The 27037-nt window shown below is 42.2% G+C and overlaps 3 protein-coding genes across 4 annotated transcripts in view; 1 reads left to right on the top strand and 2 right to left on the bottom strand.

Annotated features, from left to right (window-relative positions):
• Positions 1-503: 503 nt before the first annotated feature.
• Positions 504-19944, bottom strand: MGARP (mitochondria localized glutamic acid rich protein). Its single transcript, XM_059470505.1, has 6 exons — positions 19835-19944; positions 18357-18460; positions 17200-17302; positions 12812-13093; positions 3080-3128; positions 504-1387 (listed from the first exon to the last, which is right to left on the bottom strand). The coding sequence occupies exons 1-5, from the start codon at positions 19917-19919 to the stop codon at positions 3082-3084; spliced, it is 621 nt and encodes a 206-aa protein (XP_059326488.1). The 5' UTR covers positions 19920-19944; the 3' UTR covers positions 504-1387; positions 3080-3081.
• Positions 19945-20982: 1038 nt separating this feature from the next.
• NDUFC1 (NADH:ubiquinone oxidoreductase subunit C1) lies at positions 20983-23825 on the bottom strand. 2 transcript variants are annotated; one of them, XM_059470358.1, is made up of 4 exons: positions 23536-23809; positions 22713-22816; positions 21838-21917; positions 20983-21141 (listed from the first exon to the last, which is right to left on the bottom strand). In XM_059470358.1, coding segments are annotated over exons 1-4 (246 nt in total). In that variant the 5' UTR covers positions 23597-23809; the 3' UTR covers positions 20983-21140. The 2 variants fall into 2 exon arrangements, with proteins under 2 accessions (XP_059326341.1, XP_059326342.1); XM_059470359.1 differs by lacking the exon at positions 20983-21141 and having other exon boundaries at positions 21837-21917; positions 23536-23825.
• Positions 23826-23923: 98 nt separating this feature from the next.
• Positions 23924-27037, top strand: part of NAA15 (N-alpha-acetyltransferase 15, NatA auxiliary subunit) — a 35112-nt gene continuing 31998 nt past the window's right edge. Inside the window, exon 1 of the mRNA XM_059470355.1 lies at positions 23924-24222. Within this exon, the coding sequence (XP_059326338.1) occupies positions 24169-24222 (54 nt within the window). The 5' untranslated portion in view covers positions 23924-24168. The remainder of the gene's footprint in view (positions 24223-27037) is intronic.

Here is a 27037-nt window from a genome sequence, read left to right as displayed (position 1 = left end):
AAATTGCAAAATATCACTGTTGTTACTCTAAAATATTCAAGTGCTGAAGCAGACCATGCTGTGCTGCATGTCTTTTTTTTTTTTTTTTTAAATTAAAAAAACCTAAACAAAACAAAAGTAAAAAAAGAGGAACTCTGGCATAAAGCATGGACAGGCTGTTTTGGGACTCTCACTGGTTTTTTTAATGGAAAGGACGAAAAGCTTTGGAAACCATAGTTTGTGAATCAGTCATTCAGGCAGCTGTTCAGAGGGCTAACATGCTTTGCCATGTACCAGAGCAGTTCCAGAGATAAAGAGCCATTCAGAAAAGCTTACATTTTACCAGAAACCCTACTGTTAGATCCAGTAAAAACAGCTTCTTTTACTAGGAATTAGTGAAAATGAATAAATAGAACATTTAAGTGCATACATCCATCACAGCATTTTTAATCCACAAGACAAACATAGACTCTTGTCCAACAAAATATCAATGTAAGATTTTTATTCCAGTAGCTTGGTCTCTGCATTATTCCAGTTATTCCTAAGTAGATCCAGGAGCAATAGGCTATATCTCTGTTGGAACACTATTGTAATTTGCTTTAGGATGGGGAAAGGAGCATGGGTTGCTTTGTGCCATGTGTAGGAGGATGCTGTTATTTCTCTTTCAACATTTTCCAAACTTCTGCTTGAAGAGAAGAGTCAGACACACCTTGTGAAACACACTTCCTATACAAATAGTACATTATGTACCTTATTTGGCTTATTTGGCTCTGGTTTAGAACCATTGCCATTCTGTGATGGCTGCAATGGGTTTACTCCTGGATGTTACTGTGCAAGGAGTGGTAGCATCTGAAATGTTTATGCAGGAGGAAAATGAGGTCATGTGCAGCCAGATGTCCTATGCTCACAATCACAAATCCAAACGCAGGAGCAAACACGTTGTTATTTTCCCTGTGATCTAATTTAAAAATGCTAACAGGTACTTTTATAATATTTTGGCTTAACCTTTTGCTTACATTTTAGCATGGGATGTTACAAATGTATAACTACGCACAACAGTTTGGGCCAAAAGGAAGAAATCAATGTACACATCAGGACAGAAATGACATAGAAGGAGTTCATCTGGCTGTTTCTCTTAGCACAGGTATTTAGAGCATGCTGAGTGGCTTGGCTGGATGCTACTCTCTACAGCAGAGTTGTTAGTCACAGAAGCGTTTCTCTAGGCAGCACAATTCATCTCTTGCAGCACTGGATAATACTGGCCAGAATGGCCAGAGTGTGGTAGGACAAACTGCACAGTTTCTTTGATGTCTCCAAGGAAGAGTATGATGAGGTTTCACACAGGAATCAGCTGGTTGATTGCCACAAATATTTGCATTAAACTTCCCAAAGGTGTCCACACTGCTTACTGGGGAAAAAGAAAAAAAGAAAATCTCATTTAGAGTAAGCAGCAATAAATGGTGTTTAGCAACAGACGCCGTTCAGCGGGTAATTTTCTTTGCAAACATTCAAAGCACACTGTGACTTTGACTGCAGGTTACAGTGAAGTACAGAGTACACACAGCACTGATGTGTGAATCATGCTGGTCTGATGGCTCAGGGAAACTCGCTCTGCTGCCATCACCAGAGCCCAGTTCCAAGGAATCCCTCACGTTCACCCACATGGTTCAGGCACAAGTGAATTCCCCTGCATGCTGGACTTCTACAAATAGTTACATGCTTAAATTTAAGCACAGGGTAAACCAGTTGTATGTGCTGAGATTACTGATACAAGTAGTTCCAAAGCAGCATCAATAGGGGCCCAATAGCCACACTCAGGAGAATGGCTGAACATCTTTACTCAGGCATGCTCTGAGCATCAGTTTAGGGCTGTATCTGAGGATTTAATCCACTACTACTTCCTCTATCCCTTCACCAAATAAGCAGTTATTTTTTTAAAGAAGTTAGCTAGATAGTGATTTGATTCTCATGTCAACATTCTTTTAATTTCATTTTCTTTGCCTTGAATTCCTTAAAAAGTACGATGTGTTTTAATGCAAAGTCAGAGTTGAGCTTCATGCTCCAAAATGTTTACAATCAAAACACCAAAAAAAAACCCCCAAAAAAACCACCAAAAAAAAAAAAAAAAAGAAAAAAGAAAAACGAAAAAAGAAATAATGATTTCCTGACTAGGAATACAGTGTGGTTTGAGACTTGCAAACTGGTCAAACGACCAGTAATCTTCCAGCACCAAATGGTAAAATATTTCATAAATCATCTTCTCCCTGCCAACAAGATCAAATTGAAAGTCAATGAGAGACCCTTTTGTAAACTCGTGTTGCTATACTCTTAAAAAGTTTTTTTTTGTCAAAAAGAGTCCAAGCAGTTGAAGCAGAATTGAGTAAACCTGTACACTAGTAGGAGATTAATCTATTTTTTCATCTATTTGCCTTCTCTATACCACAACATTTATGTGTTCCAGAGCAGAAAGAATTTCTTGGTCATTTGGTTTTCTGATGTGGTACCCTAAGGTGCTCTTAGCTTTCAGTTTGAGCAAAAATAAAAACCTTGAGAGGCACGCGCTTGCAACTTTTCTGACAATAAAATAATAGATAAAGCCACATGAGAAAGACACTAGCAAAATAGAAAGGATATTCAGTATTTTTCATTAGCACAAATTGCAAGTGCAGAGAGACTAATAATGAAAGAATTTATTTAAAATAAAACAGTGCAGGGGACTATTGCTTTATTGCATAGAACAATATTCCAGAAGTCCAGTAGCCACATATAATTTGAACCAAATATCCAAAGGATGTTTTTTGCTTGGAAGAAAGCTACAACTCTCAGGTCTTTATCCAGTTTGCATGGGACTAAGATAAAGCTATAAATAAACACACACTGTGACAATTTATATAGGATTTGCTCCCTAGCCCCTTAAAGATGCCAGCAGTGGTTCCCAAAAAATAAGAAATACTTCAATAAAGTTACTTTTTGTTGAGAGCAGAAATACAATTTCACCATAACAGTGCATGAGCATTTACCACATACTGCAGCTGCCATTAACTGAGAACAAAAGATGGGTGAAGAGCAGAAAACCACATGCTGCAATTGTACTGTGTACCTTTAGGGCTCTTTAGCAACCTCTTCAGTTGTCTTCTCCTGGTCAGAAGCTGCAAATGGAGACAAAACACCAATGAGAAACACTGCAAATTATTTCTTCAATGGCAAATAGTCAACCAAGTTGTTTCCCTTAGTCCAAAGGATCCTTGGACTAAAGGGATAGAATTTACAAAGCTATTTGAGGTATGCAGGCATTTTTCCTTTTATCTTTTTAATTCTAATTTTAAAAGAGTTTAGAGGCCAGACCTTCTAAACTCCTGCTTAAAATCTCAACAGTGATGATTCTAACACACATTTTTCTTTGCATTCAATTACATCACTCAACTTCAAAAGCAATTGTTTATCAGATTGTTTATAGTGGCATTAAAGCACTGCAAGCTTTATTCATACCATTCACACTTTCTAACATAAGACCTTTTACAATCTATTCTGACAGCTCTAACTTTAGGTTTAGAGAGGCAAAATTCTTCTAAAAATTATTTTACTGCTTGCTAGTCACACTAATTAATTCCTCATCTTTCTGGTCCATTTTTTTCATATCAAGTTACAGATTTGGTTTACTTCCCTAAGATAGAACAATATAAGCATGCACCATATTTTTCTTTACACCAATGAAATTTAGGAAAATTCTGTCTTTCAAATCAAGGCAGATGTTGATAAAATGTGTTGTATACAGCACAAGGGGAATTTTTTGTTCTTAATGAAGTTCACATCCAGACACTTACTGAGCAGGGCGCTGAGCTCACCCCACTGCCACGATCAAATTTAGCAGCCTCCTTCTACTGCACCACAGATGGAACTATTTTCATGTATATAGACATAGGCAAATATTCTCTAATGTATAAATTATCTCTTGCAGATACTGTCGCTTTGTTTTCTGATTTCTGTCTAATTCGTAGGACATTACATCTACACTACACATAACCTTGGAAAGACATCATGGGTAGTTTTAATGTAAAAATATTCTAGCATCAGGCTGAAGATTCAGGCTGCAATGGCCAGCTGGCCATTTTTCAATACTCCATAAAGCATAAAGCAGTCTGTCTCTATAAAAAGCCTGTAACAGGTAATATTTAGTAGTAGGCAGTCTCCATACAGAAAACACATCACCCTAGTTAAATACAGCATATTCTGAACATCAATTATTTCACTTTACTTTTCAGAATGCTTTCTGGATTTTGAAGAAGCAACAGGAAAAGAAATGCTCAGGAATTGCACTTTTGCCTTTATAGGGAAAAGCCATGCAATAGAAATAGTACATTTGAAATTTGGAACTTTAGATATTTTACAGCAAGCAATACTTGATGTAATGCCACGTATTTGCTATGGTAACAAGCTGCTAGGTTTCAGTTTGTAGCATCAAACATTCAGCTTATATTACCAAAAGCTCTTTCTCTGGCTGATAGTATTTAATTTTTTTTTCCTTGTGAGTATTCTAATTTCTTTTGCACTAAGAAGACTAGATCAGTAGGCAACTAGGGGGAGCACCACAGTCTTTTCTGCTTTTTAACAAAATCTCATTTCCTTTGGATGGGAATTGTGTTTATTTGTCTTCTACATGAATATCTGCCTTAAAACCAAACATTAACCACTTGTACTGAAAAAATTGTCTCTGGTCTGAACCTTACGGCAATCAGAAAGGCAATCTAATGCAAAAAATATGCAAAGTGTGACAGAGTTTAGGCATTTCTCCTTTGTGTTTCCCTGTTTCCCAGTGCTATTCACACCCTCTTTTTTTTTTTAATCTGCATGCATTTCATAGTTTTTCAATCCAGTTTAATCTCTTGCAATTGCTCCATGTAAAATCCTGCAGTAACACCCTATTTCATACAAGATACTTTAATCTCTGCCTGGTACAATGGTGACTCATTTTCCATAATCCTTGGATGAAGGATTTTCTGTCTGTTAAATTATTGTTAATAAGACTTTCATGAACTCTGCAGCAAATAATGGAGGTAACTAAAACCACTCCTAACTTTTGTTAGTTCAAATACTAAAATATTAGGCTTCTTTATTTTTTTCAAAATATTTGTAGAGGAGTTAGAGCATCTTCACTGGGTTCTGTGTTGTTTCCTGAATGATGATTAGTTTGACAATCTGAAGTCCCTGCATTTCTTCATGCAGTGATGACTATGATCCATTTTGTCTGTTTATGCCAGATTTCTTACAATTTCCACAGGCTGTAAGTTAACAAAACAATCTGAATTGTGCAACTGCTTCCCTGCAATGAGGACACATGGCATTTTAATGTTATGCTTTCCACTGAATGCCCAGCTGCTGTATTATCCTTATAGAACAATACCACTCCAGCTCCTTGACATCTTCACCAAAACACCCACCTGCAGCATTCCTGCCAAATGGATCTCAGCCAAGGGATAATTCCATCCTGACCCATACAATTTACACCCTGCCACAAATTATTTTGTTTCCCTTCATATCCACAAAAGTGGGGCTCATTGGGCTCCTTCTTCATTCTCTGGGGGAAACCTCCCCCTGCCCACACATATCCTTCATCAAAAGCACTGGAGTTACATGGCTTCACTATATTCCTGCTTCATTTGGTGTGCTATGATTCCCCCCATCCTAGCAGGATCTATTACTCTACAGAATTTACAGAATATTGCTCTACAGTATACACAAGGATTACTTCACAGTTTCATACAAGGTGCTATATTGCTAGCAAAAAATCTCACCCTCTGCGTATATATATTTTTTTCCTGAAAGTTTCTTTTTTTTCTCTTGAGCTTTTTCACTGGCTATTTGTCAATTTTCAATTTTCTCCTGGGATAAGTAGCTGCATCCCAGTATTGCTGGCTACAGCTTTCTTCAATTTTGCCAGGCATTTAGGTATACCATAGCACTTACAGGTCTGAATTAGGACCTTAACTTTCCCGTGTTTCAACAAAAGACAATAGAAAAGAACTTAAAGCCTTGGAGGAGTCAAACTAATCACATTTGCTAACTGTAGCCACGCAGCATGGCGTATTGCACCAACAGCTGTTGCCAAAGCACTCAGGACTTGGACACAGCAGGGATTTTGAGGGCAAGCATCCCCAAGAGCTACAGGAATTCCCAGGCAGTCCTGAGCTCCTCTGCTTTAGGAGAGAACCATGTGGAGAAGAAATGCAGCCTCCCAAATTGCACTTGCAGGAACAGAACACGGCTGGGCAAGAAGCTCCAGTAGCTTATTAGCACAATATCCAACATTTCACCTAGAAATGTCATTTTTAGGAAACCATCCTTATAATTTCAGTGAAAGAAAACCCATGAAAACCTGCTTCCTATGTAAAGCAGTAATTCCTGCAGTCTTTAAAGACAATTTTTACAAACTCTGAACTTGCAGCCCTGAGAGTGAGTGCAGAGCTACACACTTCTGTGCACTTAGAGTGGAAAGCAGCCCAAATGCAGGGTGATTCTGCATGCTCATGATGGTCAGTTTGAATTGTGTGAATATTTGTGAGCTCAGCAGAACAGAGCGACAAGATAAGCAGGGACCTTTGTGCCCTGTGTGACTGACTCATCCCTGCTGCAGCTGATAATAAAAAATAACACGCCCAGACTGACTTTCTCCTGCTAATAATAAAGGGAACCCCATGCAAGTGCACTGACTCCCAGAACCCAGATCCTACTGCTTGCACAGCCTCTTCCCCAAAAGCCTTCAAGCTTTTAAAGCAAGCTTTCCAACTTTCCTGGGGCAGTTTTTATGCAGAAACAGCCTGGGGTTTTGTCTGGGATGTGCCAGTGCCAGCTTACAGTGGCAATCATGTCCTACAACTCAGTAGAAAACATGATATAAGATGACCTTGAAACAAGGAGATGGAAGAGATACAAACTAATTTGTATATTATTTTTTTAAATCTTACTGGATTTTAATCTTCTACCTTGTATTTTTAAATGGTTTTCTAAGTATGTTTTCCTGATTTACAATAAGAGATTAAGAAGACAGCTGTTCCAGATTTTAAAATGAAAGCTGTATTCAGTCTTTTCCTTGCTTGGGGAGAGGTGGGGATTCCTTCCAGCACGACAGAAGTTTTATAATGAGGTTATACAAGATAACCCAGCCTTCTCAGGACTTCAGCCTGTATTTCTTCCCTCAGTTTTGCATTTCCTTACCAACCCATTTAAAGCTAACATATTTTGATTCTAATCCTAATTCTTTGATTAATTTAAAAGTGATCTTTCCATCTAGAAACAACAACAAAAAAAGTTAAACAGGCACTGGTATCCTGCAATTTTTAAAGGTATTTAAAAATACACTTTTCTGAGTGAATCACTTTACTTGAAGCAGTATCCTTCATATGATGATTTTTTTTTCTAGGCAGTCAAGATGAGGCTGGTATCTGTAATGCCAAACACCAGGTTCAATTACTTTAAAAATATTCTTTGCAGAAGAATTTGGTTTTATAAAGCTAAAACAACACAAGTTATCCAGCATCATACAAATGGAATCCACCTGGAGCACGCAAACCAAAGCTGGAGTGCAAAACAAGGCTTTGATAATTCAAGCTGCCTGTAGCACAACCAATGTCACACACTAATTCCAAAGGTGGGCAGGGAGGAGGGGGAAAGTCAAATTTAACTGTGAAATTAGAAGCAGCATTTTATTTACAGTCTTTTAGAGACCATCTCACATTAGAATATGATGCTTTTGTTTACAGAAAGCTTCCTCAGTCAGGTCCATTGAAGGTCTCAGGATGTCCCCTGAAATGTTAAGATAAGCAGAGCAGAATATTCCTGGTTCATTTTAATAGTTTAAAGACCTGCTAATGGAAAACTGGTAGTGGAATAGAATTGACTTTTAAAGAGTCAAATTCTGTCACGTTGGAAAAGTAATTCAAGGATTTTTTTGAGAAAACCTGCAAAACAGAGCACAAGAAGCTTGGGCTCCACACCTCCCTCTGTTCATGGGGGCTCAAACCACATCAAAAGAAACAAGGGGAAATAATAATCACTGATACAGTTTGGGACAAAACAGGCAAAGCTATGCAGCTGTCCCTGTAACACGACCAAATGCTTCAGGTGCCATTGGCCAGGAAGATCCAGGGAGCTCAGCATGGAGGGCTTGCAGACACCCATCAGGAACATCCCATCACCAGGAATGTCTCTCAGGACCATCTGAAATGTTCTCTGTCTCCTCTCTGGCATTTTATTCAGTGAACATTTAGGATTCCAACCAGATGTTGGAATCATCTGGTTCCAAGCAAGTTACTCAACTTATTGCTTGGAAAGGAAAACCACTTTACACCTACATTAGCCTTAAAAAAGGAAAAAGGTCCTGGGTGGTTGACCACAGTCTAATGCCTCTGTGCAATACTGTGAAATCAGCACTTGAGCTCCACACAGGGAAAAATAAACGTTTTAGTTCCAAGCAGAGTCAAGGCAAGAACAATTACTTAGAAAAGCACTGATTATTTTTCAGTCTGATCGTTCCCATCCTTGAATGCACAGGACAGGAACTCGTGGCTGGCAGCTGCTGAGCTGTGTGTGGAACCACCTGCTCTGATCGTGCTGGTACTGGGACACAACATGAGGGCAGCTCAACCCCAGCCCTCCCTCACTCCAGCCCACGGGCATCAGGAGTTCAGTCCCTCTGGCATTCCAGATATTCCATAGGATGAACACAAACCAAAGGCTCAGAGCCCAAGGTCTTTGGGAAACTGATGAGCAAAGGAAAGCTGGGATTTCTCATAAACCTGCCACTACACAAATATGACATATTTTCCTTTTTGCAAGCCATCCACAAGCAATCCAGATAAAAATCCATGAAGTCTAGCTGAGAACCTAAATCATGGCATTATGAAGCCCATTATGAAGAATAAAAATTTTCACCACTCCATACAGAAAGAGAAACGTGTTCAATGAGCCAAGCACATCACAGGTTGTTTGTGTCTGATGTAGGTCACTAGCTCCCAAGAAAAGCCTCATTAGCTCTTACTAATGATCAGAAGGTTCCTTTGAAGAGAGTTTATTCTCCAGTCGTTTATTAGAAAAAGATCCAGAGATCCCTATAATGGTCACAATAAAAGCATAACAGTGCATGTCACATTAATCCAGAATAGTTTGTAATACCTCAGACATTTCAAGAATATTGTTTTATATTCTGTAGCATGGAATTGTAGCAATGAGAAGCAACACACATTGTTTGTTTGTTTGTTTGCTTTAAACATGGAACAATCTTTAGTTACTGATTGGAATGGATCACAAGGAAAACTAGCATAAGTTAATATAAACCATGTGTATGAAAAGCACCCTAATAATTTGATGTATTAAATTGTTTGGGAGTTCTAAAAACACTTCTAATCAAGACATTTTCTTTAACATTCCTCATACAAAGTAATGCATCAAGTTTTATCCACTTTATCCACAGTTTTTAAAGGAGCAAAGTTGCTGTTTGAAAACGATGTTTTTCTCTGCCACAGGAAACATTGCCCAAAAATTAATTTCAAAATCCCCATCGTTCCCATTCTGGTTTGAACTGCCACCATAGGAAAACAGCAAGGGGTTCCTGTTGCTGTCTTTTCTCTAAAGTAGGAGACTAAAAATATTCCAGTGGTGGTTGTATTTACAGGAAAATTTCAAACACAGGTAATACTATGTACAGTAAGTTAAATGCTAACAGATTTTGTTGTACAAAGTGAGTTGTTGCTTTCCAATTTAAATACATACAGTTATTTTTAAGGGTTTTTTTAAGTCTTGGCAATGAGCTATTAATACTAGTAAAAGCATCTATTTTCTCATTAATAGTGACATTCATTTAGGTATTACTATTCACTGTATGTCCTTCTACCATTTTTGAGAAGCTGCTTGCCCCCTTGTTCTAGAATAGACAAATAGGAAGACAGTTGTTTTAGGCAGTTCTCTCTCACTTATTTGTTTGCACTCGGCTGGGAACTTCTAGGGGTTTTTCCATTTTACCAAAATCTTCCTCCCCAGCCCAGTGCATGCTGTAAAATTCCATTTGGCTACGCTGATCAAAACTGAACAGACTCTCCATGGACCAGCTGGATCTTCAACTCTCAGCTCTTGTGAGCTCTTCAACGCTCACAACTTTTACAGAATTTTTTTTCTAAATATTGTTCACTTTCTTCCAACAGAGATTTTCCAGTTATGCTATGATGACTCATCTAAAACTCAGTTCTATGAAGGAAAATCAGGAGGAAGAAGAAGACACTAGTGGCCAGTGTATGGCAATCAGGTAAGTGCAGCAGTCCAAGAGACAGATAAAAGAAAGTGATAAATGTGAAACAGAACTACCCAACAGCAGTTCCAGATACAGATATTTCCCCATATGATAATATTTACATAATTCAACTTCTGAGGGCCTAATTTAGTTAGATCAGTCTATCACAATCAGTAAAGAGAAGAAGTGCTCATTCCTCCACCTCACACAAACAGATGCCTAGAATGGTGTGCATGTTCTACTGAGCAACATCATTCTGAAAGCCTCTCAATAATTATGAGCAATTGCAAATCACCCTGAGGACTCTTCAGTAATTTTCTAAGTACCACCAGTGTCAGCACACCCAGAATTTGGTAGTGCACCAAGCCAAGCCAGCGTGCACTGATTCTATCAGGTGCTTTTGTCTGCCTGGCACCACTGCATGATGAGCTCAGCAAAGTCCTGTCCCAGAGCAGCAGCTCCTGTGCAGAGCAGCCTCCACTTGTTTCTCTAGGCTGCACACAGCTGCCATGGCAGCGTGTTTGAAGCTCAGCATGGAAAACACTGGCACATTCAATTCACTCACTAATCCTCCCCAAACCCAGGCACTCACTCAAATGGCCTTGGAAATAACAGAGACCACGTCCTTCAATACTTTAAAGAATAGGGAAAAAACCTGTTAGTGAAGTCAGGAAGAAATCTGGAAAAGCACAGTTTGGGGCTAATTGCTTCTCTTATTTCAGTTGATAATGCCAGAACCTCAAGCCTCAATACTAGAGCTGGAGAAGAATTTATGGTGGCAACCCAAACACCAGAAGTCACAGATGCCTAATCCAAATAGCAGTTTGCCAGTCGGTGAATTTTACAGCATTTGGTTTGTCTGAAGAAAAATTTAATTTATGGTCCCACACACAGACTACACTGTGAAAGGAGAGCAACAGGAATTTAACCAGTAACCAAGAGTGACAGCTCAAGCAATAAAAAGGTAGAGAGAATTAGAATTTAGAGGAAGTTAAAACCTTGGGAACAGAGTAACATAGTTCAGTACTCATTTTGGTAACAGTATTTCACAGAATTCCAGATTGGAATTGTGGATTGTAAATTGCCTAACTTGAGGCAAGGAGAACATTCCAGGCAGGTACCATTGTTAACTGTCTGAAATGGCAGAAATATTTACCATATAGCAGATCCTACCTTATCCAACCATGGACAGTTATTCATAGATAAGCGCTGTCAAAGGAATACACAACCACCTCCAGATACAAGCAAGTGCTTAGGAAATTAAAGGGAAATTTTGCAATTGCTCTCTAGAGCAAGAAATGCTGCAATACATTTTTAAACATATCTCTTAATGGCTGTAATTCACCAAATTTAACATAAAACAGACTACTTCCTTAGAAATGGAAATTTTTAGGGCTCTAGGTATTTTAACTACTACCTTATAAATATTTCTATATGTAAACAGTAATAATCACAGCCAAGGTGCTTACTTCTACTTTCTATAAACTGTATTACAGCAGATCACACTAGGAATTGTTTTAAAATGTTATTTGTAATAGATGGTTTCAGAGACAAGCACAGGAACTAATCACATTTGAATTAAAATCACATTCATACACAGACCTTTCATAAAACTCAGCAATTAGAAGTGCTGCACTATTTCTCAAGTTTATTTGTTAAAAAGGCAATTAAGATGCATCCATTCCTCATCGGAGTCACCAAGAAAAAAGTGAAAATCATTCCAAATCTGCTAATGCCTTTGATGGTACTGTGATAAACGCCATAGATTAGCAGTCAAAATCATTTTAATCTCAGTTTGATCTGTGTTTTAGACATATCCTCTCAAGACTAGCAGTAAAAAGAAAATTTTAAAAAAATACTTTAAAATCTGCCAAATTAAATTACAATCCTGTATCTTGCACATTTTATGGATAGTTTTGCATTTGTATTATTGCAATTTTTTGAAAAGCACAATAAACCAAAATATTTCAAACACTCTGACAGCTCAAAATACTGAATGTTTTGCCACTTACCAATTTCAGTGTTTAACAACAATTTGAAGTTTTATTGTGTTGTGAAAATTTAGTCTAATATATCCTTAGAATTGAGACCATGACAGCATTTCCTTTGCTATGCAAGATCCTGTTTAACTTACATTCATAGAACAGATATAATTATTCAGTGTGAATATCTTTGGAGTGGCTAGTGAACTAAAGAGTTTAGATTCCTTAAAAAAGCCTTGAGAACTACATCACTAAACAACTGCTTAACTGATCACGTTATAAGCTCAACTTAATATCTTAAGAAATAGGATGGGGTAGGGAAATAAAACATTTGACTCCACTTGTTTTAGACAGTAACTCTGGTGCCAGAGGTGGGATGCTTTTAGAGACACTGATTTAATAAACTTAATCACCTTATGCTCATGATATGTCAATCTTAATGCCTGAATTAGTTTTCACTGCAGGACAAACTCCATTAGGAACACTGATGCTCATTCTCAGTGTTCTGTAAGAGGCAGAGCTTTAGAACCCACAACACACACACACTCAAAAACTACATTCATAAATTAACCTTGAACTGCAGCAGCTTCTGAATTATCAGCAAGTTCCAAATTAGCATCAGCTTCTGAATTAGCAGCAGCTTCCTGCTGTGCCTCCTCCACAGCATGGGATTCCTCTGGAGCCAGCAAGTCATTCTCCCCTCCAGCTTCTGGGGGCACCCCAGAACTCTCATCCTGTGCTGTGGGCCCAGCACTCTCCTCCTGTGCTGCAGGTTCCACAGCAGCTGCTGCCTCAGCTTCTTCCGTGGCCTTCTCTGCTCCAGTGACCTCATCCACCTCTTCTGCATCACCTTCTAAGGATTCATTCAATACAATAAAGAGAGTAAAATGCATGCATGCAACAAAAAATTCACCAAATACTTTTTATCATCATCATCCTCATTTAAATTTGAAGTGGGAAGCTAAGATTTGGGATCAGAATTAACAAAAAAGATCAATAATTAATCCCCCATATTGTCTAATGTGACATCAAAAAACTAAGAAGAGGAAACCATATTCTTAATTACTGATTTCATTACACGTTTCAGTGATAAGAAAAGAAACTGTGGCTTAAAGCAAGCGTTGGGGGAGCAGTGAAGGATAAAAAGGACAGTGTCAAGTGTTGCTTCAAAGCACTCTGCTGAGAGGGCCAGTGCTGGTACACACACAGGTGCCAGAGGGAGCACGACTCTGTGGAATTACCACGTGGGGAATAAGACATTTGGTCTTATATAGAAAATAACTTGCTAATTTCAAGTGGTCAGAGCTGACTTTTTAGATGTATGACCACTTATGACTATTTTCTTTTTACAACTCACAACTCCCTTTTAAAGACTTGTTTACACCACTATGGGTCCAGCTCCTTAGGACCTGAAAAACAGTGTTTCCCAGTCATGCATCACTTCAAATTCAGCTGAGACAAGTCATGAAAAACTAACAGCACAAAGCAACAGGGATGCTAAACCACCATGCAAACATGCACTAACATCAAGTTCACAAAGGAAAAGTTATATACCAACTCTACATCACAAGTTCACCACTAGAACCAACTCAGGATACAAAAAAAAAAAAAAATAGAACTGGAAATAAGTTTGTAACAAAGTGTCAACTATGTGAGAATTGAAACAAAAGAGCTTAAAGAGACATAGTCAGAGTTTGTTTGATTCTTTTGTATCTGTTTAAAAACTAAACAGACCAGTTTCATTTCTTGGTCTTCTTATGCCAGTGAAAGCCTATAATTTGGTGATCAGGTTTCAAGACAAGTCCATTCATTGCTCGGTAAAAATCAAAACTTTGCATTATGCAACCTGATCATGTCCCTTTAAGAAAACATTGTTTTCAAAAACCCCTTAATTCATCACACAAAGAACAGGCTAACGGCCAAGATCAGCATTCAGTACACTTTATTGGACAGTCAAATATCGAGTGCATTCATTCAGAACAGCCAGCTTCTCCATCTCAGAACTGCCTTCTACAAAGCAGATTCAGTAATAAGCTCAATATGGTTTGGCCTTGCAAACAGGTAGTTCTTTAAAAGTCTCACACAAATGGAGTTTTACAATAGAAGGTACAAAGTCATCCCAAGGTAGGCTGCAATGTACTCAATGGTAAACGATTGTCCTTTGTTTGTATTTAACTTCCTCAGGTTTGGAAAGAGATTTCCCTTGTGTCTGGAAAGTGTAAAAGCAGAGCATAGATTAGAAAGTCTGGAAAGTGTAAAAGCAGAGTATAGATTAGAAAGATTGAATCAGCTTGCAACAAGTTAAAAAGAAAAGTCATAGAGAAAAAAGAAAGAAATCAGGAACAATCTTAAAGGACACGAACAACAAACGGAAGACAAAACTCACTAAATAAGCAAGGAGAACATCCTGCAAGCCAAACATCATTTTACATTTGAAATGATGTCCCATATTTTTTACTGCTACTTTGAGTCAGGCCTCTTCCAGGGGCTTTTTAAATCCCTCCCTAATTTAAGTGTAGCTTTCAGATAAAATGAGCCACAGAAAACTTGCTATCAGATCTCTTTCTAAATGTCTGTTATCATTAATTAAAATACTATTAAATATAATTTCAACCCTCTAATAAACAAAGAACCCTCGTATGATTCTTTCTCTTGTTTTGACAGACTTGTTTGCTATGTACAGTTCTCTGTAATAGACATTTTGGGTTCAGGCACAAGGGGAGAATTTTCACCCACATGAGAAATCACAAAAATCCTATCAAAAGAATCTCTGATCAGCTGCTCTCCAGCATTAAGTTCTTCCACCTAGGAAGTTCTTTTACCAGAGGCAGCAAATATGCCATGAGCATGCTGCTTGGCATACTGCTTTTCTATCCATCACTTCATATGGTTGCCAGCTCTGCTTTAGACCTTACTTTAAGCTTGATTTAATGTGCCCCTAAAAAAATACCAGAATACTTTGAGAACAGAATTTTTAACTGCTCTTATCAGCAATGCTTACTGGGAAAAAATATAAGGATTGACTCTAAAGAATGCACAGGGAAAGAAACTGCAAAGGCACTTCTGGGAAAAGCAATGCTATTCCAGCACTCTGTGACAAGGTAAACACAAAAATATGACTATGCAGGGAACAGGAGAAAAAGGGGAGGAAGAAGGGTGATAACTCTTTTCAGAATGCACACAGAGGATTCTGTAGGAAAAGTAAGAACAGAACTGATGCTCATTCTTCAAGTTCTGTTCTTTTGGGTGTACACAGCTGGGAATGAAGAGGATTTAAAAAAGGAGCTGATTCAACAGTGGTTTTGTACTGTGAATTGGAATTAACTACTCAGAAGTCCAACTAAAAACTCTGGGTTGAGCATTTATTCAGAAGTCAAATATTGAAAATAATACAGGAAACAAGTTTCAACTGTATTCCCTGAATGGCCTTAGAAACATTTTGGACTTCTTACTATCAATAAAAAGGGAGGCAGCAATCATCTGCCACTGGTTGTGACATTGATGTGACTTATGAAGCAGCAGATGATGGGATATCTGGAGAGCACCCAAGAGCGGTTGCTGAGCACTCAGTGCTGTGGGTATTTCACTCCAGCAAGTGGAGAGGCCAGGGCCAGAACTCAATACCTTGCAGAAGTGCACCTTAGGAGAAAAGAGACATCACTGGGAGTATGTTGGAAGGTTTGCTTAGTGCTTCCCCATTCTCCCAGCTATGGCAGCCAGAATGTAACGAGGGTAATCCTCACTTCTGTCCTGAACAGCAGGACACCAGGTCCCTGGGAGAGATCCACTTTGGTCCTCATTACATTTTCTATTTTAGGGACAACGAAGGATTGCAAATTGTGGCTGAATTCTCAGCATTTGTTTAAACAATTGAGTTTTAAAACTAAACTGCTTTCTTTTTTGAAAATTAAGGTATTTTACTACTTTAAATCTTAAGGTCTGTAGTTTTAATGTTCTGAAACTAAAGCATGTGTTGTAGAAGTTCAAGGCTAACAACTCTAAAGGAATAATTATAGAGGCAGACAATTTAAACCATACTCTCACACTGAAGACAAAATTTAAACTCCTGATACTTTAATCAAAGGTATTCTTTGTGTGCATGCAAATATATTAAAGTAATTCTTAGAAGCCAACAGTATAAAAAAAAAGGAAGAGCTTCAAGTGCTATGGCTTCAATGCTTCTTTTAAATAACAACCAAAAAAATATTTAAATATCCTTAAGAAATTTTCCTAATTGTTTTTCCTAGCAAGGCCACGCTTGCCAAAGTTCTACCTTTTACATTAATGCGAAATTAACATCAGTTAACACTAATTGATGTAGACAGGGACAACATTCCATTACAAGTATTTGAACTAACACAGTCTAATTATTCAAGCATGAAGAGCTAAGTAAGGATTTGCTATACATTTAGGTAATGCCTGCATTTCATCTAACCCCAAATTAGAAATGACAAAATCAAGATTGTAGGACAAAAAAATCGATGCAAGTTAATTTTTTTTATGTAGGTTTTTTCCTCTATTGAGCTGTATTTCCTGATGGCATGTGGCCTGAAGCCAACCTGTTGACTAAGAAAAGATATTATCTTCTCCCCCCCACTAAAAACAAAAGAACAAAATTGATTTTGACAGCATTATGTATTCAGTCAAGTTTCATTAAGCTTCCAGTAAATCAAATACCCATTATACAATTAATAGTATTCACACATCAACTCTTTCCATTCAAAGAGACTCCACAGGTGGACCAAAGACCAGATTAATACCTGAACATTAAGGCCACTACCAAAATTTGTGCAGCAGGAGCTTTGTAGCAGAACAATACTGTACAAGCACCTCTGTCTTCAGTCCCACTCACGCAGTTCAGACAAGGACGTGGACAGTGCTAAAGCCTGATTAGACAATATAGAAATCTGTTCCAAATCCTCCAGTACCCAGGGAACAAGAGAAAGGAGCTCAACTCACCCTTTCTTGACAAAGGATTGCTTTTCTGCTCCTTGGCTCTCTCACGAAGAATATTTGTATCTTCAACAAACTTGCTGCGGGGTGAACTGACTACTCTGTAGGCCTGAAAGGGAATTGTACCTGAATTTACAGCTACATCCCTACAAATTTACCAAACACAAAGAGGCAAGAGGGAGAGAAGGGATTTTAAACAAGTGCTACTGCCCATCATAAAATCCATATAAAATTTATCCTAAGAAAGGCTAAAAAAATTAATAATTTACTAAATGAATATATTTATGTATTTCATATTTCTCCATTGTTAGAAAGCAAATACAATATACCATGCAGCTTTTGAAGTGCTGCAGTGCTTCAGGAATTGAAAACAGCTTTTTAAAAGCTAATTACATTAAGATTTCTATTTTTGTAATGTGGTAAAAATGTGACAGGAAGATACTATATTATTCATCCAGAAATGCAATCATACAGGTTTGATATTTTGAACAAACAGCTACTTACCATTCAAGAGGATTACTTTGTGGGACAGGGACATATGTACCTCTCTGGGGTGTGCTAGGCACTATCTCAGGTCTTGGGGGAGAGGGTAGAGGGAAGCTGTAGAACGGAGGATTTAGGGATGTGAAGCACAAAATCAGACACATTTAGAAGCAGGGAGGAGAATGGTTACCCAAAAGCTTAACAAAACCAGATGCTTCCAAAACTTTAACATGCTTCCTTGCAGTAACTAATGCTGTTATCTTCCTTTTTTGTGCCCAAATTAACAAGGTTCGTATCTTCCCCCTGCAGCTTCAGATTGCTTATTTCACATCTGCCTCACCCACTTTGAAACACTGCAAGTGTTTCTGGTTGACAAGACAAGGCAAGGGGTTAGAGACAGGTGCCCTACTCAATCTTTGGAAACATTCATTTCACATAGTTTTAAGCATGCTTTCCATTAAGAGTGACCCAGCACTACTTATCAAAGTAACAGTAGAACAGGCAAGCAATAGGCTTTCACCTTCACTAAATCCTCTTAAGCTGATTTCTAAGTTAGGCTGCACTTAGCTGCAATATCTGTGTTCATTGATGGCTTGCATCCTGACAATGCTCTAACCCAGCACACACCTTGTACCATGCCAGCTCAGAAAGCACACACAGCTCCATCCCCAAACACTTACATAAAATAAACCACCAAAAGCAGCAACACCAGCAAGGAGATAGATCATCATGCTGTCTCTAGAAGAGCCAGGAACGCTCCCAGATGACATCTGGCGAGGAGGCGCTACAAAAACCATTAGGGAAAGTGATGTAAAGTGCTGCTAAAATATGATCACAAAAATGAATTATGGAACCTGAACCCTGTATGGGAAAGGATGATTCAAAAAGGTTATAAAAACAGATGTTGATGCATATTAATGTATCCTATGACTGAGTAACACAGGGTGTGGTGCTCCATGGCTGAGCTCTTCCTAAGAGGTGTTTTTCTGTGAACTATGTAGTCTACCATCAGCTTCCAGGTTCTGAGCACAGTCTATATAGACTAAAGAATGTTTAATAAAAAAAAAAGAATGTAAAAAGCTCCTGATTAAGGTAGGTAAAATAATTATCTGTCCTTAGTCCTTATGATCAGCAGAAGAAATGAATTCTCTCTTCAGGGTAATAACAGGGAATTTTTTAAAAAGCTTTTTCATTCGAATTCACGTTCTTTCACTCTCAGACTGCTGACACTTTGATCCATACCCTTCACCTCATGAATTGGCCAACAGAGCCAACAGAGAGGTAGAACTACGGAGTTTTTTACCTGACTTGATACATATTAACTGTAACAGCAGTGCTACCCATTCATTTGTTATAAACTGATTCTTACTACAGTCTTGGATTCATCCGTACACCTCAAAAAGATAACCATGAAAACCACACGTAATTCTCTTGGTCAACAAAGCTTTCTGTGGAATTTTGTGACTTGATCCCAGATGAGAAATGTCTCATTGAAAAAGCGCTCATGAAAAATAAAATAGCTCAGGGCATTGCAATTGACAGCTGCAAAAATAATCCCGATGTCAAAACATTGCCATGGTTATGTTTAGCATCATCTGTCTCATGACACAATTCTCAGACTGTTCTCCAATAGCCGGGCATCCTCATGGCTTTGCATACATTTATATTTTCGTTCAGCAGCAGTGTGTCCTTAACCCTCCCCCCGGGGCAGCCAGCTATAGGACAGTGATCAGCAAGCTGCCATCGCCCAACGCGGCTGGCAGATTTTTTTTTGCCAGCGGTTACACAACCCCTGATGCGCCAAAAGCCACGGTTGTGGCGCACCGGCTCTGCTCCCGCTCCCTGCCGGGGCCCCGCCGCTGCGGCTGCCCTACCGGGGGGATGCACCCGCTATTTTAAAGGGAGGGAAGGCAGCAGCGGCCTCCGCTTTGCCATGGGCCGGGGGCAGGGGGTCCCGGGCCAGCTCGGCTGCCGGCGGAGCTCTGCAGCAGCCAGTGCCGGAGCCCAGCATGACCGAGCAGCCGCGCCCGCCCCCGCTGCACCTGTTCCGGCCCCGCGTCGCCCCCGCCGCGCATCCCCTCAGCCGCCGCCTCCCGGTCCGCGCCCCGTCCCGCCATCCCGGGATCCCGGGAGCGCTGCCCGGCCCGGCCCCGCGTACCACGCTGCTTGAGGCGGCTGGCGGCGGCGGGAGCCCTGCTCAGGCGGGCGGCCAGCGCCTGCGAGGCGGCCCTGCACAGGGACATGGTGGCGAGCAGAACGGAGCCGGCTCTGCGCTGCCGGTGCGGCGGGGATGCGGCGGCAGAGCCCGGTCCCGCCTCGGTGCCGCGGGGGCGGGCCTAGCCGCAGCCCCGCCCCGCGCACCTGGGCGCCGCTCCCGGCCGGGGGTGCCCCGGCGGCGGCGGGGACGGAGCGGAGCCCCGGCTGCGGCGGGACGGGGGAAGCGGCGCGCATACTGCGCAAGGCCGGGGCTGCGACACCCACCCGCCCCACGGCAAGGGAGCGGCGCTCGGAACCGACCGCAACGACTGACCCGGGATAACGGGATGGCATGGACCAAGGAGAGGGAAGATAGGAAGGAGCTACTGTTTCACTTAAAAAGGAAATTCTCCAAGAGAAAAAACAAAACCAAGAAGAAAACAACTACATTGACGGCGAAGGGCGCTCGGGTTAGGCACGGTGCCAAAGGCGCTCGGTGCGAGCAGTGAGTCGCTCGCAGTGAATCGCTGCTCTGGGACCATGCGGACTGTCGCAGCGCAGGGCGTCTCCGGGTCAGACATGTGCAGCTCTCCTTGTCCTACCTACATTGTTGGGCAGCAGCCCGGTTTCCCCTCCTCTCTCTGTACAGAGCTCCTTTGTTCCCTAATGATCATCTAATGCCATCACACTCTGCCACGATGGCCTTTTCCCAGCCTTTGTCCTTGACTGACCTTGAGGCGCGTTCAGAAGGCAGAGCTCACACCCAACACTGACACGGGCTGGGCAGTCCTTCCCTTGGGGGCACCTCTCAGGCACGGCCAGTCCCCAAAATGCTCACAGGAAAACGCAGATTTTAGCATTTATACAGATCCTATTCTTATATTTGCTTATTTTATAAATTTAGCAGTGACAGTGATGGCAGAGCAAGACTACACTTCTGGAACATTTACTGAACTTCATCTGAACTGATGTTTAATTTTATAATATATCCTCCAGAATAACAAAGGCAGTTTTGAAAATAAGACTGATAAACTAAGAAATGGAAATGAAAACATAAAACAACTTCAACCAGCAGAATGAAATATTGATGGTAAAGAAAGTAGTTTCAGGTTTCTTCTAGACTTTATAATTTATTTTTAATTATGCACATGAAATGTATGAACATACATTAGATAACCTTTTACTTCTTCTGTGCTCATTTATTCATAGGACAACAACCACATACACTTGGCTCTGTAGTGCACATCTCTTTGTGACCATGTCATCAGCCTAAGAAAAGAAAAGAAAAAAATCCTAGCAACAAGAAAAATAGATGTGATCAAAGTGGCAAGAAACATCTCATAACATCCTGCATTTTTATCTGGAGAGGAACATTCATGGGGAAAAATAACCACAGCACCACAAGGTTTTCTGTAGTATAAGGATTTTTTTCATGTTAATTCCTCTGAGGCCATAATCCCCAAAGACTTCTTAGCTGGCAGAAACACAAATTATGGTTTTTTTACTGAAAAGGGGACAATAACTACATACACTCTGCCCTATAGTGCACATCTACAGGCACAGACCCCACTGTACATATGTTAAAAGAAAAACCAAGATGAAAAGATAAGCTATCATTAGTCACTCTTGTTTCCTTGCCACTGAGCCATTTATAAGGTATTCAATTTACAACTTTTATTCATTGCAGACACTGTAAGAGATGTGTTATTTTCTAAGAGTTTGCATGTTCAAGACAGAAAGCTAAGAGGGAATACACACACAAGTGAATATACGAAAATACAGATCAGCCACCCTATCATTTTAAAGCTGGGAATGATTTAAAAGAATAGTAAAATCCAAAATGCGAAGTACTGAGGAAAAAAAGAAGACTATAAGTCAGTTCAGTATCTTGACTTCCAAAAGATGTCAAAGACCTTCACAATTTGTGTTCAGCTAAGTCAAAAGCATTGGTATGTGCATACTTACTATGAACACTGACTACACTTATGTGCTCTCGCTTTTCTTCTTTCATATTCCGTTACATCCTCATTGTGCTGCTTGATAAGCTATAAAAGGGCAGAATATTATAAACAGCTATACAATTCACAGCTGGATCCAGACAGCAAAGACAGCTCGCAGAATATGAAATACTTGTGACCAGCATGCAAACCAGTATGTAACTGGGACCGTCCAGAACACAACACATCTAAATTAACAACTGAAAAAGGTGTGAGAACAATGCCTCGTAGGACAAACATTTTCTCTTGACCACTGCCAATGAATTCACCACCCCCAAAAAAGGGGGAAACCCATCCCACCCTGAAAACACTGTCACCATGGGGAGTGCAGTTGATCCTGCACGATTCTACTGCACCCTGCTTTCTTTAACACCACAAAGTCTGTGAGTTCTCTGAAACAGAAGTATCTTACATCTGCACTTTGCTCAGGAAAAAGGGGTCTTAATCCATTGAAATCAGCTAAAACCACCTTAACCAGCTAAAAAGTGAGAATGCATTGGTAGTGTGATAAATACAACATTATCTGGGCACATCCCTAGGTCTTCTCTCTTTTTGGAAAGACCATGGGGAAAATAATGCCAAAGCATTAATCCAACAGGCTTGAAGAATTAATTCTCTGTTTGCAACAGAGAGAAGCTTAGGAAGTTGTTCATTTCTTAAAATAAGAGCACAACATAAAGCTGGGAAAACATAAGTAATGAACATAATCATGCTTCAAATTTGAGACCTGCTATGACCATCCATTACCTCAGTAAACTCAATAGTTTGCAGTCACTGCATTCATGCACTATTATAATTTTAAAGGAATAGTCAAGTTCAACAAAACCAAATGAAAACACTTACGAGAGCCCACAAGGCAGCACTGGTGCCAAACGCCAAGCCAACTCGCAGCCAGTTCGGTTGGGCATTATTCGCTTTTTTCACAACAAATGCAGAACGAGTAAAAGCTAAAAAGGCACAAGATTACAAATGCATTACTATTCCTCAGGGTTAGACTACCAGGTTCTTACTGACATCCGTGCAATCAGGGAAAATAGCAAACGACAACAACAAACCCCAAACGAATGCAATGATGAAGCGGTCTCCATAACACTTACACATAACATAACATAACATAACGAGCCGATCCGCTCGCAGGATCCCCGCAGCACACGCTCCCTGACCCGCCAGAGAGGGGACGGGCGGGCTGCCAACACCTCAAAGCAGCGCTTTTTGCCCGTTCCCCAGCCACAATAACAATTTCCCCCCGCATCTTCTGCTCCATAAGGATGCCTCTCACAGTCCCCTGCCCGAAGCCCCCGGCCCCGGGCCTTTCCCGCCTCCGATCCCCGCTAATCGAGCGCGCTACGGCCACAGCCTGTCCGGGAAGGGCCGGCACCACCACCGCGGCGAGACACGGTGAGCCCTCCCCCGGCCCGGAAGCAACACCAACTTAAAACACATAAAAGATTTAAAGATAGCTAATGGGCTTCGATTAAAAACAGTAGAAGGAGAGAAGCTACCAACGAAGCTTCCTCTACCGCCAGACGCGGACTGGCTGACGGGGACGCCGCCGCCTGACCAGGCAGCAGGGCTCCCGCAGCCCTAGGTCAATGGGCCGGGCCGGGCCGGGTTGAAGCCCACCAGTCTGCCCCGAAGGGGATCTCCTCCCGCCACCGCCGCTCACCAAGGCTGGGCGGTGCCGCCACCAGCCCCCAGCGCCTCACCGCCCTCAGGCCCGCCGCCATCTTGTCGACCGGACGCGGCTCCGCCCGCGGGGGTGGGACCACCCCGCCCCGCCCGTGCCCCGGCGCCCGGGCGGGCGAGCTCCGTCGCGCGAGAGTCGGCGGGCCCTGCGCAGCCCGATGGCTCTCCGCTCTTTCCCGCCCGCCGCCGGCACCGGGCAGTGGCGCCGCCGCTCCGGAACCACGCCGGGCCGGCCGCGGCTCGGCGGCGGAGCCCACAAAACCGGCGGGGCGGGGCCGGCGCGGGGCCGCGGCGCATGCGCGGGGCCGCCGTGACCCGGCTGGGGAAGCGCCGCGCTGCCATTTTGGCGGCGGCTCGGCGGCCGCTCGGGACCACGTGAGCGCGCCCGGGGCTGGCGCGGGGAGCCCGGCGCGCGCGGCGGCCGGAGGGGCCGGGAAGGAGCGGGAAGGGCCGGGAAGGGCCGGGCCCGCGGCCGGCGGCAGCGGCGGAATTCCAGCGGCGAGGCTCGCGGCGGCGGCGGCCGAGCGGCGGAGACGGGACGTAGCCCGCCCGCCCGCCCACTCAGTCTCCTCCTCGGAACCCCTCGGCGGCGCCGGAGCCGGCGGCGGGGAGGATGCCGTCCGTGAGCCTGCCGCCCAAGGAGAACGCGCTCTTCAAGCGCATTCTGGTGAGTGGCGGAGCGGGAGGCCCGCGCTCGGCGGCGGGGAGCGGGTCGAGGAGGCCCCGGCTCGTACCCCGAGCCGGCGGGGAGCGGAGTCCCGGCGGCACCGCCCTGGCCGCGGCTCCCTCCGCTGGGGCAAGCCGGGGCCAGCGCCGTCCGCGCCCCGTCCCGCCCGGCCGGGGCAGCGCCGGGGCTGCCGCGTCCGCCCGCTCGCCCCGCGGGTCCCAGCGCCGGCCGCGGTGAGGCACCCCGGGCTCCGGGAAATGCCCCGCCGCCGCTTCATTCATCGCTCGCCTTGCAGAGCCGCTGTCCTGCCGAGCACCCACCCTGGGTTCGCTTCATTTTTTATTTTTACCTTCTTTTATAACTCACTGTTTTGCTGTAGGTAATAACCATGTTTGTTGGTCGGTAAGAAGATGGCTTTCGAAGGAGGAAGTGGAGAAGGATGAAGGTTTTGAAGTCTTCTTGAAGTTTAATTTGCAGCCAGCTCCTATGGAAATTTGTCAGTCGATTTTGCTGGGTGGCGGCTGGCATATGGATGAGAGAGCATTCAGTGTAATTTAGGCGAGAAGCCTGGTTTTCAGAATGAGGTTAAGATGGTCTACAGTCCTAATACCAGCAAAGGGGGCCCAATTCAGCTACATCTTAAGGAACTTGTTTCAGCTTTCATGCGGTGTTGCTGGGACATTTATCTTTCTAAGGACTTGGGTTGAATTGGAAGTGTCTTAAGTTTGTTAGTGAGCAGCTTCAGTGGACTTACTTACCAGATTTTGTATCCAAAAATCTTTTTGGATTAAGCTGCTTTCTCTCAGAAGAAGTCGGTTTTGTCTAAAAATCTCATGTTGTCTTTCAGAAAGACTTAGGCTACTATTTTGAGTCATTCCGAAGATCAGAAGTAGGATGAGTACTGTTGTCCTCTTGGAGCAACAGCACTCTTAAGGTTCTGTAAACTTCTGCCACTTAAGTGGGAGGGATGTATACAGTCTTCTGTCACTTCTGTTTCCAAAATATTTTGTGGAAACTGAGCACGTAGAACTAGAAAGCCCTATGCACAGGCATGTGGCCGTGAGACATGCAGTTTCAGTTAGGGTTAAAAAGTAAATATGAACTATAAATCTCTGAAAAGATTCAGTCATGCTTTCGAGTTGGTATGACCTTGTACTGAGTGTGTAGTTTTTCATGTGTTATGGGCTGGGGCAGATGTTGCCTTGCTGCTCAGTGATCCATCCTCCTTTGCATTGAGAAGGGTTTGTGTGATTACAGGGTACACTGAATCAAGGAGCTTCTCCCTGTTTCAGTCTGAGCGGGTTTGGTTGGTTTTTTGTTTTTATTTTTCCCTTTGCTTGGATGTGTCTGAGTACTTGTGTGGAGGGCAGGAACAAATAAGGAAAAAGAGTGTCTTTAGAGAAAGTGCTGGCTCAGCAGCCTTGCATTCAAAGCTTGATTCAGACTAGAAAAGGTGTGCCCCAGTGCAAGCAGATTTCTGTATGCTTTTTTTCAAGCTGAAGGTCTTCAATAAAAATCGTGGAGTCTGAGGTGTCTGGATAGGCTGGAGCTGTTGTATCATTGTGAGCTTTTCCTGTCTCACAGGGATGAGCCTGGGAGACAGATGTGCAGTCTGGTATTTAAGACTGCCTTCTGATGTGGTATCTTTATAACACGTGGTGAATAGAAAAGGCTCAAAGCTGGTTTTCATCACACTGAAAGTTTTGCTAATGAACTGCTTGTATGTCCTGCTACAGATAGTGACCCTGCTTTGTGAAGTTTTAGTTATGTGTTTGACTTGAATCAGTGAGACATCTTTTAGGGAGTCCTGAGTGCAGGCCATAAGAAAAATTACTTCCCTTGTGTGCCTTCCCTCTTCCCTTCACACCTCTGTCATGCTGCAGCCTCTGCTCATTGTACACATGTTTTCTGGAGACTGTAGCCCCTGTATCTCTGGCACACCGTGTGGTGCTCTCTAGGAAGGAGGAGCTGCCTGGGCAGCCCTGAGCCAGGAGGGAGCTGGTCCTGGTAAACCCCTGGTGCCTCCTGGCCGGCCAGGCCGTGTGTCCTGTGCAGCGTGCCTGCGTGAGGTTTGTCAGCAGGTGCTTTGGGAACTGGCCCAAGGGTTACTGAAAGGATGCAATACCTTACAGACGCGGAATTGCTGGTACGCAGGCTGTTAACACAGGTATAAACCCATTCCCATTCTGAATTCCGTGGAGATAATAAACACAGGACCTGAGTGGATAAGTGCCTTGTATTTTTGTGAGTGAGCATAAAGTTGGGGTGTTTTTCAATGTGCTTTGTGTGTGTTTTCAATTCCTGAGGCCTCATTTTTAATTTTTTTTTTAAGATATATATACCTGTAGCACAAATGTTACCAACCTGCCCAGCTTTGCATTGCAAAGGGCAATAATTAGCTTTTAGAGTTGGGTTGTTTTGTTGGTTCAGTAGTAAGCATCTTGCATGGTCAGTACCTTTCTCATGTGTAGGGGTTTGCTCAAAGACAGCATTTCCACTTACCTGACAAATTCTGAGTTCAGAAGTGTGTACACCTGTAACTAGACTAATCTCTTCTAGTCACTTTACAGGCATGTGGAGTTTCTAATAGAAACATTTTTCCATTTGAAAGACATTTTACAATTCAGAGTTCCTGTAGTACAGCAGCAAAGAGATCTGCATAATTAGCTTGAATAAAAAAAAACACCCACAGGATTAGCAATCACTGTTCTCCTTAAACCTGCACTTCCATTTAAAATAAAAGCGTCTAGCTCATATATTTTTTATAGTTTTGACTATTTGCTGTTATGTCTACAAGTAGATGCTCTACTGCCTA

The sequence above is a fragment of the Ammospiza nelsoni genome, chromosome 4 (assembly GCF_027579445.1).
Source record: "Ammospiza nelsoni isolate bAmmNel1 chromosome 4, bAmmNel1.pri, whole genome shotgun sequence".
Classification (NCBI taxonomy): Eukaryota; Metazoa; Chordata; class Aves; order Passeriformes; family Passerellidae; genus Ammospiza; species Ammospiza nelsoni.
The sequence above is the reverse complement of the archived record's forward strand: the minus strand, read 5'-3'. Positions and strand labels throughout refer to the sequence as shown.